The sequence below is a fragment of the Aotus nancymaae genome, unplaced genomic scaffold (assembly GCF_030222135.1).
Source record: "Aotus nancymaae isolate 86718 unplaced genomic scaffold, 86718_ANA_hifiasm-v0.15.2.pri h1tg000059l, whole genome shotgun sequence".
Taxonomy (NCBI): domain Eukaryota; kingdom Metazoa; phylum Chordata; class Mammalia; order Primates; family Aotidae; genus Aotus; species Aotus nancymaae.
Window position 1 is genome coordinate 30,272,779 of NW_026988473.1, and position 20,276 is coordinate 30,293,054.

Consider the following 20,276-nt stretch of genomic DNA (forward strand, 5'->3'; position numbering starts at 1 on the left):
TAATGGTATTTATGCACTTTTATCTCACAAATTTGTGCATCATGATTAGATGCTTTTCAGTATTTAATCTTAATAATTTTTAGTTTTTGTTTATTTAAAACACTTTCTACAATATAATTGCAAGATTCCAAAAACTTTACAGGGAATGTAAGTTAATATAGTAATGTATGTTGTCCTAGCTTTTATAAATTTTGGAAAATTACCAGTAAATTTCAAAAATTTTTTAAATTTAAAAAATTGCTAGCTTTATAAATTTTAGATTGACTAGGGAAGTCTTCATTGAGGTGATATTTGAGTAAAGACCTGAAGAACGAGCAGATTTCCAGGAAAAGAGCATGCCAGGAAGTGTAAACAACCTGAGGTGACGTGTTTAAGGGACATTTAGGTAAAATATGACAGAAGCAGTGTGAGTGAGGGAGAGAGCAGCAAGGGATGTCAGAGAGAAAAGAGGGGGTACTGATCATACAGGGCCTTCCAGGTCATTGGAAGGCCTTTGGCTGTTACTCTGAGACAAAAAACCATGGTAGGATCTGGAGCAGGGGAGTGATATACTCTGACTTAAGGATTAATAGGATTATTATGACAATAGAGTAAAATGAGCTGAGGTAGAAACAGGAATAAGCAGTTAGAAGGTTTTTGCAATCTCTAAATAGAAGAAATAATGTCTTGGACCAGGATGGTAGGAATGGAGGTGATGAAAAGTAGTTGGGTCCTTGTTATAATTTAATAATGTAAGAGGTTTTACTGATAATTAAGTTAAAATAGACAGCTAAAATAATTTTATAAGACCGTATATTAGAAATTTACAAAGATGTTTTAACTAACTTGTGAGACAAAGAAGAAAGCATAATGAAAATTTTAATAAGGAAATATTTAGAATCAAAGCAAAAGCTGTGAGATTCAGTTAAAGCATTCTTGAAGGAAATTTATAGCCTTAAATGCTTATATTAAAATGGAAAAGAGGCTAAAAATTAAGGAGATAAGAATCTATTATTCCAAGAGTGACAGAATGAACTCAAAGAATTAGAAGGAAAGAAACAGTAAATTATAAGAACAGAAACTGATACAATATATGATTCATATAAACTGGAATCACCAAAGTCAAATTTAGGTTCTTCAAAAATATTTATACAATGGATATAATTGGCAAAACTGATTAAGATAAAAAAGAAAAATAATAATATTAAAAATGTTACCAAAACTCCAGAGGTGCAGTCTAGATCTTGCTGCTTGACACACAGAAAGCCAGTCACTGAGACAACCAGTATTGCCAGGGAAGAAGGCTTTAATCAGGTGCTGCAGCCAAGGAGATGGGAGTGAGTTTCAAATCTATCTCCCTGGCAACTAAAATTAAATATTTATATAGCAGAAAAGAAATGTAACCATGTGTGGGAAAACAGGAACTAGGGAGAGGTAAAGAAGAGGGGCTGGTCAACAGAAAGCAAGTGGTTGGTTAGGCAATCATGACAACTGGGGGTCTGGCATCTCATTGTCCAGATACAGTGATCTGGTATGTTTTAGTTCCTTGATGCTATCTGGGAAGCCTGATGGTTGGCTTCCTGAGAAAAGAACTCAGATAAGACAAATGTAACTTACTCAAGTTTCAAGACTAGAAGGGTCAATTTCTATGTTTATTCAAGAGAAACAATAAACCTAAGTTCTATGGGATGAATGGGCCAGTTTCAAGAATAAAAAATATTAATATAGAAACTGAGAGATTAAGAAGATCATAAAAGAATATTATAAGTAACTATGTGTTAATGAATATAGTAGCTTAAATAAAATGGCCAAGTTTCTGGACAAAAGTAACGTAACAAAATGGAACCAAGAAGAGATAGAAAGCCTAAATAGTCCAATAACCATAGAAAAAATAGAACCAGTAGTTAAAATTTCCACACAAATAATTTCATGATCTAAACAAATATTTCAGAATATAAGAATGGAAGTGTGAGAAAACATTTTAAATGGTCCATTTTCAAGGCATGATAAATCTAAGTATTGGCAGCTAGCCTGCAAATGTAACAAACCGCATGACTCGTGCACCTAGAAGCTCACAGTGAGCGAACGGAATGTAGAGGAGGAGTCAGCCCATGAAAGAGAAGTTTCATTATTGGGAAATAGAAACTTAAGCAGGGAAAGGGATGGGTTATAACCTTATAAGGGGGATAATGAAACTTAGGTGAAATCTGGGAAGATTGTAACCCCATAGTTCTTAACCAATGAGGAACTGGGGGAGGGACTTGTGTGCTGATAGTTCTTAACCAATGAGGAACTGGGGGAGGGACTTGTGTGCTGAGAGATAAATTACCTGTTGTGATTGCCCCAGATGTGTGTGCTCACCAGACACCCAATCTTGCAAGACTGTTATAAAAAAGTCTCACTTTTGCTGTTCTTCATGCCTCTAAGTCCATTCTTTGGGTTTGGACGGGTGAGTGTGTTTCTCACAACCTGGGGCCCATCCGGGATCTCAGTGCCTGCATGGAGTGGGACTCCAGCCGAGAGGGGAGAGGCGTCCCACCCGATTTAGGTGGCCCACTCTGTCCAGGTGTCCCAGCTCCCCATAGAAGCCACAGATAAACCTGAGACTGTTATTCAGAAGACAGTGAAGGTGACACAGGGAGAAAAGCAGGCACCGCAGCAACCAGGCAACCTCACGCATGAGCCAAGGTAGGAAAATTGGACTGTAGGTACTGCCTTGGTGATTGGACATTTTCAGAGGTTGAGTGTGTGTGTCTGAGACGTATCCTAGATATAAAGTGAGTGCAAAGTCCCAATCTCAGGTTCCATTATCTCACGAGGGAAACAGCTGGAGATGGATGAAGCTGTTGAAGGGTGTGCAAGAAACCTCCAGTAAGGGAGGTTGAGTACACAGGAAAACGCAGACATGGGAACCAGCTGAAAATGGGAAGCAAAATATTCTAGGCCTAGGGAACAAAGAAAGGATGGAGCCAAGGTGGACCCCTCCAACATCCCCCCAGATAATCCATTGGAAAGGATGTTACAGGCTTGGGGAAATAACCCCCAAGCCAGAGATAAGAAAAAAACAAAAAATGATAAAGTATTGCTATCTCATCTGGCCCAAAGACCCCATTAGTAAACCTTTGGTCTTTTGGCCTAAGTTTGTCTCAGATGAGGTTTGGGTGTGCCAAGCTTTAATTCCCAATGTGAATAATAAAACCCCATCCTCTTAAGAAGAGATAGGTTACATTCTCTGCTGAATCAAGTAATTAGCCCCCCTGTTCCACCTCAAAGAAGAAAGGAAAAAAGAGAAAAAGTAAGAAAGGAAATTGGAAAGAGAAAGTGGAGGAAACAGCAAATGTAGAGGGCCAGAGAGGGAGTGAAAGAGTTAAGCTGTTGACCCTGAAGGCAGAGGAGAGTCAGCTGCAGAGCTGTGTGTGAGAGCTGGCTGCTAAAAACTGTTGATAAAAGCTGCTGCTGAATCTTTGTCATTTCGGCAGAGCTGTCTGTCTTTGCAGACAGACAGGAGGGAGCCAGGGCACAGCACGGCTTGGCTCGTGCCCAGAGAGAGAAAGAGGAAGAAATTGAGTGTAAGGGAGAAAGGAAAAAGGGGATGACAGAGAGAGAGAGATAGAAGAAGAAAAATGAGTGAGAGAGAGACTGGAAAAGACAGATCAAAGAGAGACCCAGAAGGTGAGACTGGGGAGAAAAATAATGTAAAAGGAAGGAAGAGTACAAGAGAAAGTGAGAGGAGGCAGAGAAGTTGGCCGGGCTCTGGGAAGGTTCCGGAGGTTCAGGCAACAAAGAGGTGCAGGGAAAGATTGCAGTGCGGCCACTGAGGAGGGACAGAGCCCACAACTGGTGGATGCAAGTGAGAAAGGGATGTGGAGGAGAGTTTAGGATCAGGCTGCTTGAGGAGTAGTGGGTTGCCTACAGCAAAGTAGCCGTTTGTCAGGAGACGGTAGAAAGGATTCAGGTTATGGAAGGGTAAATGGATGAGATAACCATTAAGGGTTTTGTTGTTGTTTTACTGACAGGCTGTAAGTCCACCAGGGGCAGCTGTCAGTGAGGCTACATAGGAAGATAAAATAAAAACTGCAAAAGATTGATGGAGAGAATGAAAATCTGATTGAGGAATTACTGAGGGAAGCTCAGAAGGTCTTTGTAAGGCAAGGGGAAGAGAAGCAGAAACAAAAAGCGAAAATCATGGTTTCCACTGTGGAAGAGGTAGTTAGAGAAAGATTAGATCAAGATCCCCCTTGAAGGAGACAAGAGAATGATAGATTTCAACACAGAGAAAGAAAGGAAATGCAGGGAATAGCTCCTAACACTAAAAGTGGATGCTACAGCCTGAGCATTTTAAGAAAGAATGTCCTGAATGGAAGAAAAGAAAAGGTGATCCCCCTCATGACTGTGGATGAAGACTGGGGCTGGGGGCATGGGGTCGAGGGTTCCTTCTGAGTAGGTCCTACCAGAAACCCTTGATAAATTTGAAGATGGGACCTGAGGGAGAAAAACTGACATTTTGGTTAATACTGGGGTGGCTCCTTCCTCCCTAATACAAAACTCTCTAAGGGAAAATTGACAGTATCAGTGGTAAGAGGGGAGGAATTTGAGGTTCTGATATTCAAAAAAATGTTAATTGGGACCACCACAAATTGAGGGGTCACTCTTAAATGTTTCTGAGGCAGGAACTAATCTCCTGAATAAAAACCTAATTGCGAGATTGGGTTTAAGATGAGGAATAGAAGAAGGACAAATAAAGGTAATGATGGGCCTCCTAACAGAGGAGGAGGAAATAGAAATTAATCCCCTTGTGTGGATTGGGGAAGGCAACAGGGGAGGGTTAAAAATCACACCCTTACGGATTGAACTAAAACAACCAGGAGAAGTAGTTTGCAGGAAACAATATCCCATTGCTATTGAAGGGAGAAAAGATCTCCAGCCAGTACTAGAAGGATTGATCAAAAATGGACTATTAGGACCTGCATATCACCATGCAATATTCCTTTGTGTCACTTATCTGGGAGGGAGAGTTACTGTGTCTGGTCTCAGACATCTTCCAGCTGCAGGCATCTCCCGGCAGTTGCTTTTAGCTTCCTTTAGTGTGCCCAAAGGGAAAGGAATGTGCTTATTAAGGCCCAATGTTTTTACTGGGGCCCATTGTGTGAGTGTGAAGTTTGGTGATAACCCAGGTCTCCCCCACTCCCTTTCTGTGCTTAAGCTGTTTATCTGTAATTTACAGCTTGAACTTTCAGGCTGCTCTTTGTTAGAAGAGAAGTGATTTATTTGAACTGCATGAGCTTAGAAAGGAAGCTACCTCAAGGGTGTTAAGGGAAATTATGGAAGGTTTACAGATTAGATGGGATTATCACACCCCTTGGCATACCCCTTCTTCTGCAAAGGTAGAAAGAATAAATCAAACTCTCAAAAAGCATATCACCAAGCTAATCTTAGAAACTAAAATGCTTTGAACCAAATGTCTCCCAATAGCACTCTTTAGGATTAGGGCAGGCCCAGGAATATACTTGGGATGGTCCCGCTATGAGTTATTATATGGGCTCCCATATTTGGGCAGGGCTACAGATCTCCCTACTGTGGAAACCAAGGACCAATTTTTAAGAAATTATATACTGGCCATATCCTTCACCCTGTCATCCCTCAGGTTAAAAGGACTTCTGACTCAAAGTCTGCCTCTTAAATTTGTGGTTCACCACTTCCAGCCTGGTGACTTGGTGCTGATTAAGACTTGGAAAGAAGACAAGCTCCACCCAAGCTGGGAAGGTCCCTATCCAGTGCTCCTAACCACTGAGACCACCTGCAAACAGCTGAATGAGGGCGGACTCACTATATTCAAGTCAAGGGACTGGGAAAAGAGACCCCGGAAGGGAGGGAAAAAGACCAGTGGAAAGTACATGGGTCACCCGAGGAACCCTTAAAGTTTACTCTGAGAAAAATGTAAAAAGAAAACATGGGCTAGCTCCATTTCTAGAAGTTGATATGGCTAGGATGGGCTACTATGCAAAGAGCAGTAGGTCAGAATGGAAACTGGCAGGACTCCTCCCTACCCAATTAGGTTGGTAATTAATGTAACCAAGATGGTAGCATCCCACACCGTAGGGTTTGATGCCTGCCAGGTCTTACCTTGTGGGAATTTAGAAAATCAGAGATGGCTCTCACAGGCAGATAAATATCTTTGCCCTGAACCAGATACAGGTTACATTAGGGCATCACCCTGCCCCAGCTGAGATGAGGTATGGTAGACAACCCAATTTCAGGATTGGATGGTAAACATGGGGTAGGTAACTCCAAACTGGAGACCTTTGAAGAATAAATGACATCTGTCCAAGGGACCAAGGGCTCCCTGCCAAATAACTGCCATAATTTAGAATGCAATCCTATACTCATCACCATTGAGAATTCAGCTGTTCTAGACCAAGAACCAAAAGTAGCATATTCGGTATATGGGTTAGGGGCAGACATCACAGGGAAAGACCCCCTAGGGTGATTTGTTCTCAACTAATCAGGAACTCAACCTCCCATTTCCCTGGGATTGCTCCAAACCCAGACCCTAATAAACACTTTAGTTACCAAATAATGACCCTAAATGAGTAAAAATAATTAAGGTAAAGGATTTAAGGCAAACCTTAGAAATTGGGACAGGATACAGGGATGTGAATGCCTGGGTCAAATGGGTAAAATTTTTGGTACAAGCCCTCAACAAGAGTATCTGCTACAGGTGTGCTACAGGATGACCTCAGGCACAGGTGTTTCTGTTTCCCCTAGGATGGAATACTGATCCTAAAGGAATGCATTGCTTGTAGGCTCTATACCAGGACAAGGATGCATGGGGAAACGAGAACTATAAGACTCTGTCATTGCTCTTTCCTGCATTGCATAGGTCAGACCCCAGAGTAATCCCCTCATTCTCTGTAGGGAATGTGAACCACTCCTCTTGCCTCTCTAGGCAGTGGACAGAGTTCAATAAGCCCATGGGCAAACTGTTGACTTGTATCCACATCCTCAACATCACCAGTGAGTCAAGCAATGGCAATTACTCAGCTCTCCTTATACCCCAGGCTGAGGTCTAGTGGTATTGTGGGTAAAGCACCAGGAATGGTGCTTTAGTAAAATTGGACATTCCATTCACCCTGGCATTCCACAGGATACCCGAAAATACACATGGCCACCGAAACTGGAGAGATTTGACAAATTCTTTTGATCCAATATATATGCTGACTTGATTGGAGTCCCTAGGGAGTTGCCTAATAAATGTAAGGCCCAAAACCAAATAGCTGCTGTGTTGGAGTCAGCACTATTCTGGTAGTCAACTATTAAGAGTGTGAATTGAATTAAATACATCTATTATAATCAACAGAGATTCAACATCAGTTATACTTGGGATGCCCTCAATGAGGTGGTTAGCTAGTTAGGTGCCACCAGCCGAAAAAAGGAGATGTATGTATTATGCTGGGTGGGAAATGCCATACTTTCATTCCCAACAATACTGTCCCAGATGGGACCATCACAAAAACTTTACAAGGACGGACAACTCTAACCAATGAACTGGCAGAGAATGCTGGAATTGATGACCCATTTACCTGTTGGCTAGAAGATTGGTTTGGAAAATGGAAAGGCATGGTAGCTTCAATCCTTACATCTCTCATAACTGTGGCAGGAGTCTTAACAGCAGTGGGATGTTGTGCCTCTAAGTCCATTCTCTGAGTTTGGATGGGTGAGTGTGTTTCTCATAAGAAGCAATACTTTCCAATTCATTTCATGAGGCTAGCATAACATTCATGCCAAACCTTAAGGAAGATAAATGAAAATTACATGTTAATTTCATTTATGAATGTACATGCAAAAATCCTAAAGAAAATATTAGCACATTTAATTCAACAATTTATAAAAAGTGTCTTATATCATGAGCAATTTTGATTTATCCAGGAATGCAATATTAGTTTAAAATTTTAAAAATTAATGTAATTAACGCTTAAGTGATGAGAGTTTAGTCAAGGCAAATCTCAGTAAATGAAGGAAAAAGAGCTTTATATGATTTAACACAAATTTAAGAAAAAGTATTAACAAAGTAAAAGTTTCTTAACCTAATATGGAGCACTTCTATACCAAATAGATTTTTTTTAAAAAAACTAACCAAGCTAATACATGTATAAGAAATAGCAAAGGGCCAAAAAGAGCCAATTCCCAAAAAAGAAAAACAAGGTGAGCATATTTGCCCTTGCAGTTACCAACTAACCACATAAAAATATATTGTAATCAAAGCAGTACATTACTGTGAAGGGAAAGACAAACTGACAAACTGAAGAGAAGCAAAAGCAGATCTACATTTATATGCAATGGTGATATTTTACAGAATGGTCATTACAGATTAACAGGAGATGCTGTCAGGACAGTTGTTTATGAAAGTAGAAAAAGAAGAAAGAACAAACTCAGACCTTGCCCAGCATCATCATTGATCATCCCTTCCCGCATTTACTCTTCTTCCACACATAAGTGTCTATCTTGTGAACAGCAGTACCCTCCACCCAGTTACTCAAGCTGTGAACATGGAAGCCCCCTTGCCTCCTTTTATTGCCCCAACATCATATTCTATTAATCCTCAAGTCTGATACATCTACTCTATCCCTCTTTTGACCCATCCTTGACTGCATTAACTCCTTCTAAGGCTTCGGGACTCAGTTCTACGACATGTCTGAGTTAGGTTCTCCTCCTGTGTGGTTCCATCACACCTGTACCCTGTCATCATACTCAGACTATTGCAATTGCCAGTCTATATTTAGGTAAGTTTCTGAAGACCTGCTACAAATTATTCGAGGAAGAGTATCTTGTGTGGTTCATCATTTTATTTTCAGTGCATAACATCATGCCTAGAATATATGGTAAACATTAAAAAATATTTGAAGAATACATGAATCAAGAAATGATTTTATGGATGAACAGATACAAACAGAATAAGAAACTGAATTCTACAACTGAAATATTTGAAATGTGTTTATGTTCATTATTTTATTCTTTTATTGCAATATTCTCCAAATATATTCCATTTTGCCAAATAGATCTAGTTTAAGGTGGTATTATTTCAGGCTATCTTAAAACCACTTTTGTCACATGCCTTCTTCACACGGATTAAAGATATTTAACATGTAAACAAAAATTCTCCAAGTTCATCCAGTTCTATTTTTCTAGAATGATGTTTCTCTGAGAAGGAATGAATCATTCATCTTGCAGCATAACACAAGTTGTTACAGAAATTTTAAAAATACTATCTTTCTTCTTTATTCAAATAAAACATTAATTAGAATTGTCTGGAGCATCTTAGGTACTCCAATACATTTTTGTTGAATGAATCACAGATTAAAGGTATAAACAGAGTGTTTAATATTTTTTAAAATCTAGAAATGACTCTTCTCCTATATTTATTATTACTTTTTTGTTATTTCTTTATAAAGGAGTTTGACTGGCCAATACAAGGACTGCTAATTCCGAGCAGTCCTCCTATGAAGAAACCCATCTGTAAGACAACAGAGCCATACACCCCTGTGCGACTCAGAGTTTTGCGGAATGGAGACAAGAATAAAAACAGATCCCTTACTATCCTTGGTCCAGACATCTCACCTGGACGGAAAACACAGTAAGAACCACTTGTTCATACTTATTAAATACACTTTGTAGTTTCTACAGATTTTTGTCTTCTTCATTATGGATGTTTCTCTGTGGGAATTCTGTATTTGTTTAGCAAAAGGTCTCCCATATTGATATTTGAAGATGAAAACAGAGACTAAGATTCATTTCGTTTCTTCATCAGGAATTTAATTTGAACTCTGCTGATTTAGAAGATAATGGATTAGAAATAAGTGGCTCTGATTTTTCAAAGTTCTATTTTTAAAAGTTTTATGATCATTGTATATTTGAATTGGCATTTTTGAGTTTTAAAAATATGTCTTCAAATACTTGAACTCAGCATCCTTCTTAAATATGCTTTTGTAATTCCTTGTTTCAGTTAAATTATACACAATTATGTTTAAATCTTTAGAATATTTAATGAAGAAATATAGTTCTCAAAAGTATAACTTTGTATAATTTATAGTCTTCCTTGGAATAACATTTTAAAAGTTTATCACCCCAGAAAAGCATTTATCGACACTTCTGCTTACCTTATGATTGGGATATAATTTTCCCAACAGCCAATATTTCTCCAACATTGGAGAAAATTCACCTGCTACATTTTCATTTCATTTTTTGACACAAGGAATCATAGATCATTGAAGAGCTCTGATGTAAAGAATGAGTTAACACATTGTTTCTCATATTAGCAGTGATATTACCTCTTGACCTTTCTTTTGAGATGTTTAGAATATTTGAGGCTGCTGATAATAGTCTAATATTACTTTCTTCACGTTGATTAAAATATACTTCATACATCGCTGAACAATGAGTAACATTCAAATTGGTTGACCACTGAACTGCCTGTATAGATGATAAAGTAAAAAATTAATCTTCAAAGTAAAGTCAAGCCTGAAATTGAATTCTTTGACGCATACATTTCATAATTAGCTCATTCTGCTAGATGTAAAATGTGAGGGTAATGTCCTTAAAGTAGCGTATGGCTTTTCAAAAATAACACCCAAAGTTAACACAAAATTTCTGTCCCTTCCTACTTTCATTTCTTTTCTTGTTTTGTATCTTTAATTGTGCCTCAAAGTTACATACAGATGTTACCTTATCACATCAATGTTTGAAAAGGCATGGTTCAGTCAGGTAATCCAAACAGATTTTAAGAGATTGAAATGGTAAATGCAGACAGCTGTTCTAGCAGAGAGTGTGTGAAACGCTGTGCTGCCTGTATGCTATGCTCGTGGAACAGCGTGTCCCAGTTCATCAAGTATTCAGGTATTAGAATTACTTTGTTCACCATATGAATTAATTACTCCCAAATAATTAAAATACACTGATGTACACTTAACTCTAAAACTCTGCTACATATGGTTTAATCTTTCTCTGAGGATTCAGAAAATATTCTATAAGAGCATCAGTAGCCTTCCCCCACACACCTCCACCCTATCACTGGAGCTGGATGTAAATACTGGTTCTCAGAAGGTTTAAATGGAAAGTCTTGGCTTACATTGCAAGGTGGCTGTGTTGCCCAGCTTCGGAGAGCACCATTCACATTGTATTCCCAGCACTTGGAGAGGCCAAGGCAGGAGGACCACTTTAGGCTGGGAGTTCAAGACCGGTCTGGGCAACATAACAGGATCCCATATTTAGAAAAAAAAATTAAAAAATTAGCCAGGCATGGTGGTGCATGCCTGTGGTCCCAGCTACACATTGTTATCTGTATGAATGGCATCCTAGAGTTGTGCCAGGCAGAAGCCCTGCTGTGCCTTGTGTGCCTTTAATAAAAACAAGTTACATATCTTCCAGAAGAAATAACTTCCATTGACATATAAGGATATATTACTTGCCTGAACCTGAAACTAACTTTTAAGAAGAAAGAGTGTTGGACTGTTTAGTGTCTTTACAAGCACAATCATGCTAGAATGATGAAATATAGATATACTATAACCAAATCCTGCTCTACTAACATGCTGTCCTTTAGCTATTTAATAATTTACTGGAGATAGTTTTGAGGAGATTTTGTTGTTGTTATTGGTTCTTTCATCTACAAAGCCTAAGGAAAATCGAATAGCATTTGTTCATTACTTACTCAATTATTACTCTAGTGAATGACAAGATCTTGTCAGTTAGTCTTAAGACTGTCGAGTTCATATAAATTAAGACTTTTCATAAGTGTTCTTGTGTCACAGACAAATTTCATCTCTCAGTAATGTAAATTAAACAAGGAAAATTTTATAAGTGATATTTAAGGAATTTTAAGAGGAAAGGTCCAAGATGAGGCTCTGAAGTAAATTTTATATTTTAGATGATTTCAATATATGTATTACTTATTAGTAAGTTATGATCTCTGAACTCACTCTAACTCCCTAATACAGCTTGTAAGGCCTTTTATGACCTATCCCAGCATATTTCTCTAGCCCTATTTCCTATCGACACTCCCCCATTCCCACTCTTAAACCACCCACCACCAAGGTCTTCTGAGAATGAGTTTAGATTTCCTTTGCAGATGTTGACCCTGAATGAGACACTCTCTCCTCTCGAGTTAGTTGTGGCTGCTATGTACTCCACTACTCCAGCCCTGGGTCTTCCACCAGTACAGCAACTACCATTCTGTTTCATGATTATCTGCTTATGTTCCATCCATGAGATAGAGAACAGGGATGCTTCATTCATAGCAGATGTGCAATCTGCTGTGTTACGATCATAGTTCGTTGTGTTCTGATGAATCAAGTATTAAGGTATTAGAGAGTCACTTTGTCAACCACATGATTAAGGGCCTGCATAGGTCTGAAATTAATGACTACTGAATGAATAAATGGTTTGCCATATTTGATCACCATTTGTAATGAAGGAATGATTACAGTATTTGATAACTATTTATTTCATTTAATAAAATATACAGATTCTAAAAATGCACAAAACAGTTTTCTAACTTGAAACTTTAAGCAGATGTATATTCAAATTAAGCATCTCTTTCTATGATCATCATTTTTTTTTCAGTTTAAAACTTTTAAATTTGGTGTTAATAAGATAATATATGAATAAAAAATTACAAGTAAAATGAATGCAATCTCTGAATTTTCTTCAGAGTTGAAAAATTTGTATTTCATAGTGTTCAGCATTATATTTTTAGAAAACATTATTAGAAGAGAAACAAAATAGTGAAAATGTATTGTCTTATAAAATTACTTATATAAATATTTGTTATAACGTTATTTTATTTAATATTTAATATGAAATTTAATATTTCATTGTGATCATTTTTGAAATTGTATTTTTTAAAGAAAGAGATTAGGGTAAATCATGATAATTTAAGACTTTATAATTTTTCACATATTAAAGTATGTCAAGAGATAATTGACAATCATATCAATCAAATCTTGGATCATTTGTTTCAGAAGTGTTAACACTGAAAAGAAAGAGAAAATCTGTGTCACTAAATATTCTGAAACAGAAATGGACCAGATAGAATTTCACCAATTTTTGGAAAGGTAAATACTTAATATCCTGAATGCAAATGTTTTTTCCATTTAAATACCTGAATGATTGTTTATAACAGCATACTACATATATGGTATATGTGATATATATACCATGTATACTATATATATATATATATATATATATATATATATATACTTAAATATAGTATGTTATATTTGGTTTATATATGCTTGCATTAAGGGTGGGGTAGTTAAATTTTTATATTTTACCTATTATAAACCAATTTAAATATATATATATATATAATTGGTTTATAACAGGTAAAATATTTTATATATATACACCTACCTAAGAAAACAGTCGTTAATATAATGATTCTGGAGTTTCTAATCTGTGAAATATATAAACTATGTGAACCTATGATACTAATGGTAATAAATACTATTTTTTCTGCCAAATATCAAGGTCTAGCAAATTTCCGTAGCTTTCTGAATGACTAATTCTATAAATGTAAATTAATATCATTAAAAATATATTTCACAATATATAGGACCTTTGGTTTATATTTGCTTAAATTAAGAGTGAGGAAGTTAAATTTTTATATTTTACTTATTCTAAACCAATTTTTAAAATATGACTGTCCTAGTCTGTTTTGTGGTACTATAAAGAAATACCCAAGGCTGGTTAATTTCTAAAGAAAAAAAGGTTTATGTGGTTCATGATTCTGATGGCCTGGAAAGTTCAAGATTGGGCATCTGCATCTGGTGAGGGCTTCAGGCTGCTTCCACTCACGACAGAAGTTGAAGAGGAGCTGGCAAATGCAGAGAAGAAACAAGAGAGAGGGAAGGTGCCAGCATCTTTTTAACAATCAGTTCTCAAATAACTGATAGAGTGAGAACTCACTCACCCCCAAGGTGGATCATTACTCTGTTCATGAGGGATCTTCCATCATGTCTCAAACACCTCGCATTCGTCGTCACCTCCACCATTGGAGATCAAATTTCAACATGAGGTTTGCAGAAGACAAACATCAAAACCCTAGCATTAACATATATCATGTTTATGAAATATGTTGTAATTTTTCTTTAATCAGTATTTTCCTGCCAAATCAGGAATTAGATCACTGCCAAAAGCTTGGAGCACTTGGTATGAACTTTTTTTGCCTTGTCAAATATGAGGGGATAGTTTCATTGAGTTTAAGGAAAATTATGCTATCTTTAGTTATTTAATAATTCACTCTAGACAATTCTGAGGTTCTCTTCGTTGGTTTTTCCATCTATAAAACTGAAGGATGATCTAATAGTATAGTAAATTCCATTTTAGAATAATAGATACAGACCTTTTATTGTTGGTGGTACCTTCTACTTTCTGTAAAGTTGCTGGCAACATAGAATATTGGAAAGACCATTGGATTAGGAGGCAAAGGAATTATTTTAACCCCAGCCACTAACTAGCTGGAAGACTTTAACAAAGCCCTTCCCTTCTCTAAGCCTTGTTTTCCTCAACTGTTAAATCAATAGGCATCTGTTGTATTTATATTATGTACATCAACCAGTGTTGGAGGTTATCTGCTGGAGATTTTTTTTTTTTTTTTTTTAGAAAAAGGCATTGCTTGCTTTCAAGGAACTCCTAACTAACTTCTGGGGAAGAAAATTTGCTTAGTTAAATAATCATACAGCCACATGCAGCAGTATTTAACCATACAGAATTGAAAATTATCAAGGGATCATTTATATATGATATATTTCCTAGTTTATATATAACCAGGAAAGAGAGAACATTGTAAGGAGCAGCTGTTGTAGAAGGCCACGTGGAGAGGAAAGAAAATGAGACAAAAATCCAAAGCAAGAAGATAAAGAAAAGGAGAAAGCATGTGACCATAGCTTCTTGAAGGTTTTGTTACTGTTTGGAAGGAACTGTAAGAGTGTGGAAGAGCTTCTGGGGCAGAGTGTCTTGGCAAGTGATTAGCATAATAGCTCCACTGCTGTGGAGCTGTAGCTGACTGTGATCTGGGAGGCATAGCTCCTTTCTTTTCCCCACTGCCCTTTTGTCTCTGGGACACCTTGGGTTATACTGAAATACAGTCCTCAGGAATCAGCTCCAGCTGCTTTCCTCATTTGCTCCAGCACTGAGAAAGTAAAGTCAGAGATAAGATGCCTGCACTCTCTATAAACCCAAACAGACCTCATGGTTGCCTATCCACTCTGGTGGTGAGAGAAAGAAGACCTTATTTCTAGGGCCTTTGCCTCCACATAACAGAGAAATCCGAGTCTGCATCTTGGTTTCCTTACTTTCTAGATCTAATATCATTCTATGATGATGCCCCCTCAGGAGACCATATGAGGCAATAAAAGATCCAGAAAGATGTAGGCTTGAATATCAGCTCTCCCGTTTACTGTCTACGTGACCTTGGCCAAGAAACTTAACCTCCAGGTTCAGTCTCCTCCTCAGTAAAATGGGCTACTCAGAAATGGTGTGAGAATTAAATGAGAGAGTAGATATGAAATGATTGCAGTGTTTGGTCAATTTTAATAATGTGTCGCTGACTTTTTATATGCCATGCACTTTACAGTATCCATACTCTGTAAAAATCTCTAATGAGGTAAAGGCTACTATAGCCATTTTTTACCGATGGGACAGATGAGGATCCGAGAAGTTAAGTAACTTTTCCAAGGTAATATGGCCAGTGTATGAGGGGTTAAAATTTGAACCCAGGCAATCTCACTGCAGAGCCCACATTGGATGTGTGTGTGTGTGTGTGTATGTGTGTGTGTGTGTAACTAGGCAATCTCACTGCAGAGCCCACATTAGATGTGTGTGTGTGTGCGCGCATGTGCATGTGTGTGTGTGTGTTTTCTAACAAGAGTCTTGCTGTGTCGCCAGGAGTGAATTGTCGCAATTTCGGCTCACTGAAACCTCCACCTTCCAGTTTCGAGTAATTCCCCTGCCTCAGCCTCCTGAGTAGCTGGGACTACAGGCATGCGCCACCATACCTGGCTAATTTTTTGTATTTTAGTAGAGATAGGGTTTTACCATGTTGGCCAGGATGGTCTCGATCTCCTGACTTCATGATCTGCCTGCCTTGGCCTCCCAAAGTCCTGGGATTACAGGCATGAGCCACTGTGCCTGGCCTCCTTACTGGGTATTTAAGAACCAGTTCTTATCTTCTTCTCTCCCCATTTATATTGGCCAGTTTGTGAACTAGTTAGAGAAATTAAATATACAGGAAACTGTTTATCTAAATCCTCTCCCACTACTTGGGCAAAATTCAACATTAATATCAAGGTTTCTAAAAGAAAAAAAGGAGGAAGAAAGATTCCCTAACCACCTATTCCTTCTCTCCTCTCACCTGTTGTCCTAAAACAGGATACTCCCTTGGTCCAAACATTCTCCTCAGGAAAGTGGAAAGTGTGAGTGGGACAGATAGAATGATGGTAACTCTTCTCAGGCCACACTTTAACTGCTTGGATCCCCAAATATATCAATTGGGGGAAAGTAGAACTAATTGGGTTTTTTTATTTTTAAAAAAGTTTTCTTGTTTTGCATTTCTGTTGATTTTGTTTTGTATTTCATTTCATTCTGTTGCTTTGTATTTCATTTTCTTCTCCTTTTGGCCTTCTCTTAGATAGCTGCCTCTCACAAGGTTCTGTCTCTCCCCTGCTCCATGTAAAATGAGTCTTTGGGTATCATTCAAACAGAAGCAGGCAAATGTTGAGACTGGCACTCAATTCTCTTACAGTTACCTCCCACCCCTACCCCGCCAACCTATGTAGAGGGACATGGCCATGGCCATTCCCATTCCTCACTAGTCCATCAGCCTCCAGAGTTGTGACATGAGAAGCAAGGACTTAGTTCTCACTGGTTTATTTACTTTTTTTTTTTTGAGATGGAGTCTTGCTCTGTTGCCCAGGCTGCAGTGCAGTGGCACAGTCTCGGCTCACAGCATCCTCCGCCTCCCGGGTTCAAGTGATTCCCCTGCCTCAGCCTCCTGAGTAGCTGGGACTATAGACGCACGCCACTACACCCAGCTAACTTTTTTGTATTTTAGTAGAGATGGGGTTTCACCATGTTGGTCAGGATGGTCTCGGTCTCCTGACCTGGTGATCCACCCGCCTCGGCCTCCCAAAGTGCTGGGATTATAGGCATGAACCACCACACCCAGCCACTTTTTTTTTTTTTTTTTTGGAAATAGGGTCTTACTCTGTTGCTTGGGCTGGAGTACAGTAGCATGATCATAGCTCACTGCAGCCTCAACCTTCCACACTCAAGCAATCCTTCTGCCTTAGCCTCCCAAGTAGCTGGGACCACAGGCATACACCACCATGGCTGGCTAATATTTTATTTTTATTTTTTTAATATGGGATCTTGCTATGTTTTCCAGGCTGGTCTTGAACTCCTGGCCTCGAACTCCTGGCCTCAAGTAGTCCTCCTGCCTTGGCCTTCCCAAGTCCTGGTAGGACCACCATACCCAGCCTGTTTTTTTTACTTCTAAACTACCCTTAGAGAAATGGAGGGCCTGATTATCTGTTTAATTGATTTATCCCAGTGAGGAAATAAAATCTAGAAACATTCTTTAAAAAGCTATGTCTTGCTGATAAGCATAAAGTGAACTGAAGTTCATTTACTGTGAACAGTACATTCTAACACAAAACATATTTAGCAAGAATCTTTTACTTCTTCCACAGGCAGGATAATTCCACAGTATTGTTTAGGAAATGCTCCATCAGTCTCCTTTTTAGCTCTACTTTTTCCTCACAATTCCACCTATTTACATCTCTCCTAAAACTCGCTGTCTAGGGTCCATCCCCTCGAACCTCCAGCCCATTTTCCACCTTTCTGACAGTTAACTTTCTGAAAAGCAGACCTGATAACACTGCGTATCTGCTCTAATGCCTTCAATGGCTTTCTGCTGCTTATGGGCTAGAAGGCAGGTTCATCAGTCTAGAATTCTAAGTGCTTTCAGTTGGTTTCTGTTTTCTTTTTCAGTTTCATCTGGACCACACTCTCCTCATGCATATACACTTAGCTCCAGTCTAGTCCTTTTGGATAAACTTCCATTTATCCTTTAAAATCCAACCCATATGTCACTCCCTTAGATAAGGCTTCCCTGGAAAAATTAATTGCATTCCCCTCTGTTCTGACAGCACACTGGCAGGTGCCTAAGGCAGCACCCATGACTTCATATTACACTTCAGTTGCTGACCTTTCTCTACCCTGACCAGATTGGGAGCTCTTCAGGAAACCACGAAACTGTCATTCATCTCAATATCCACAGGGCTTGTCCAGTGCTTGTTTGGGAGGGCAGGGGGTTGTGGAGTGGGAAATCGATGTTTAATGTTTAACCAGGCTAAAAACTTCTGTTTCAAAGGTAGTTAAAGGGCTATAGTCATCACCTCTGGTAGAGGGAGATGAGGAAGTTGGTGACAAATTTGACTTTGACAACCCTGGAGAAAGAGCAAAACTGCAACAGAAAAAGCCAAAGATTTGTTTTAGGTAGGAGAAAGAACACAGGCACAGAAATAGGAAAGTGTGGAGCATACTGAAGAACGAAAAGTCAATAGCAGTGTGTCTACCTATTTATTGGTCATGTCTGGCACTGTGCTAAGAGCCCTTTTCAAAATCAACCTTTATTCTTCACAGAAACCCTGGAAGGTAAGAAATCAAGCCTTAGACAAGTTAAATAATTTTCCCAAGTGCCACAATTTGGAGAGGAAAATGAGACTCAAATGGGTCTGACGGGCCCCAGAGTCCAGCTTATGGCTAACAGTCCCTAGGAGAGAGTTGTCATTAAGGATTCAGCCCCTGATTTTTTTTTTCAGTTTTCTCTCTTTGCTGCTGGAAGCTTTCTGTATCAATCAATTTTTGTGTCTTTTATTACAGGTGCACTGAGATTTTAAATTTACCTTCTGCAGCTCGGAGATTGTTCAATGAAAAGGGGAAGGAAATATTTGCCTTAAAAGACTTGCAAAGAGATGAACTGGTAAAGACATGGATTTGAAACTGGTGATATTAATTTATGAATACCCCATCCAAGAAAGAATCCCCTTAAATATAAATCTTCAGATGCTTACTATTGTAATTCTTATTTTCTCTCAGAATTATTCTAACTGAGCAAGCATCAGAAAGTAACACTAACAGCTAACATTGTTGAGAGCTTCTTATGTGTCTGGCATGGTTTTCAGAGTGGTATATAAATTAATCTTTGTGTGTGTGTGTGTGTTTTTTTTTTTTTTTTTTGAGATGAGGTTTCACTATGTCATTCAGGTTGGAGTGCAGTGGCACAATCTCAGCTCACTGTGACCTCCGCCTCCCATGCTCAAGCAATTTTCCCACCTTAGTCTCTGGAGTAGCTGGGATTATAGGCATGTGCCACTATGCCTGGAAATTTTTTTGCATTTTTGGTAGAGACAGATTTCAACATGTTTTCCAGGCTGGTCTGAAACTCCTGAGCTCAGACGATCCACCTGCCTCAGCCTCCCAAAGTGGCAGGATTACAAGTGTGAGCCACTATGCCTGGCCGAATTAGTCTACTTAATGTTCATCACAAGCCTAGACTCGAGAAATTAAGGAAGAAACTGGAGAAAGCCAAATTATTAATCATTTGCAATTTCTATCTCCTGCTCTGAAGGAAGTAAATTCTCTACTCTTTTTGAGAGCTTCAAAATGTAGTTGTTTAATGATTTCTTACTAAATGATAATTTCACTTTTTCAGGACAAAATTATGCCTGCTTTTTCACGTACTCTATTTGGGTGACTGGAGAAGGCAGAAAAGCGCAAGGACTTTAGCAGCCCAGGCTTTCCCCCCATTTATAGAATTTGAGGCATCAGTTTGAAAAATAAAAAACAAAAAACACAAAAACAAAAAAACCCTTCCTTGACTGATGCCAACAATTCTTTGAACAGAGAACAAAGCTTGTACCATTTCATCAGAACTCAACTCAGACTCTGAACCTAAAACTTCTGGAGAATCTTAAACAGAAGTATCAATGGCCAGTATCAGAGGCAGCATGGCAGGGTGAGGAGTCTGTTGTTCTCGGAGACTGCTAGGTCTAATTTGAATCTTAATGCCATCTCTTTCAAGTGTTTTGTGCTTTTGTTTTTACTGTTTTTGTTTGTGCTGCTATGCTAATCACTGTGGGTTTTTTAAATAATGAATTTAAGGTAGATTACATTAAATCATACAATACAAAAAATTAATTTAATGGTAAGTCTAGATGAGGCCACCATGGCAAAGTGGG

General features: G+C 38.5%; 1 protein-coding gene across 1 annotated transcript in view; it reads left to right on the top strand.

Moving 5' to 3' along the window:
- Positions 1–20,276, top strand: part of DCDC1 (doublecortin domain containing 1) — a 498,476-nt gene that overhangs the window by 433,482 nt on the left and 44,718 nt on the right. Inside the window, exons 21-22 of the mRNA XM_064365537.1 lie at positions 9,429–9,610; positions 18,919–19,018. Of these exons, the coding sequence (XP_064221607.1) occupies positions 9,429–9,610; positions 18,919–19,018 (282 nt within the window). The remainder of the gene's footprint in view (positions 1–9,428; positions 9,611–18,918; positions 19,019–20,276) is intronic.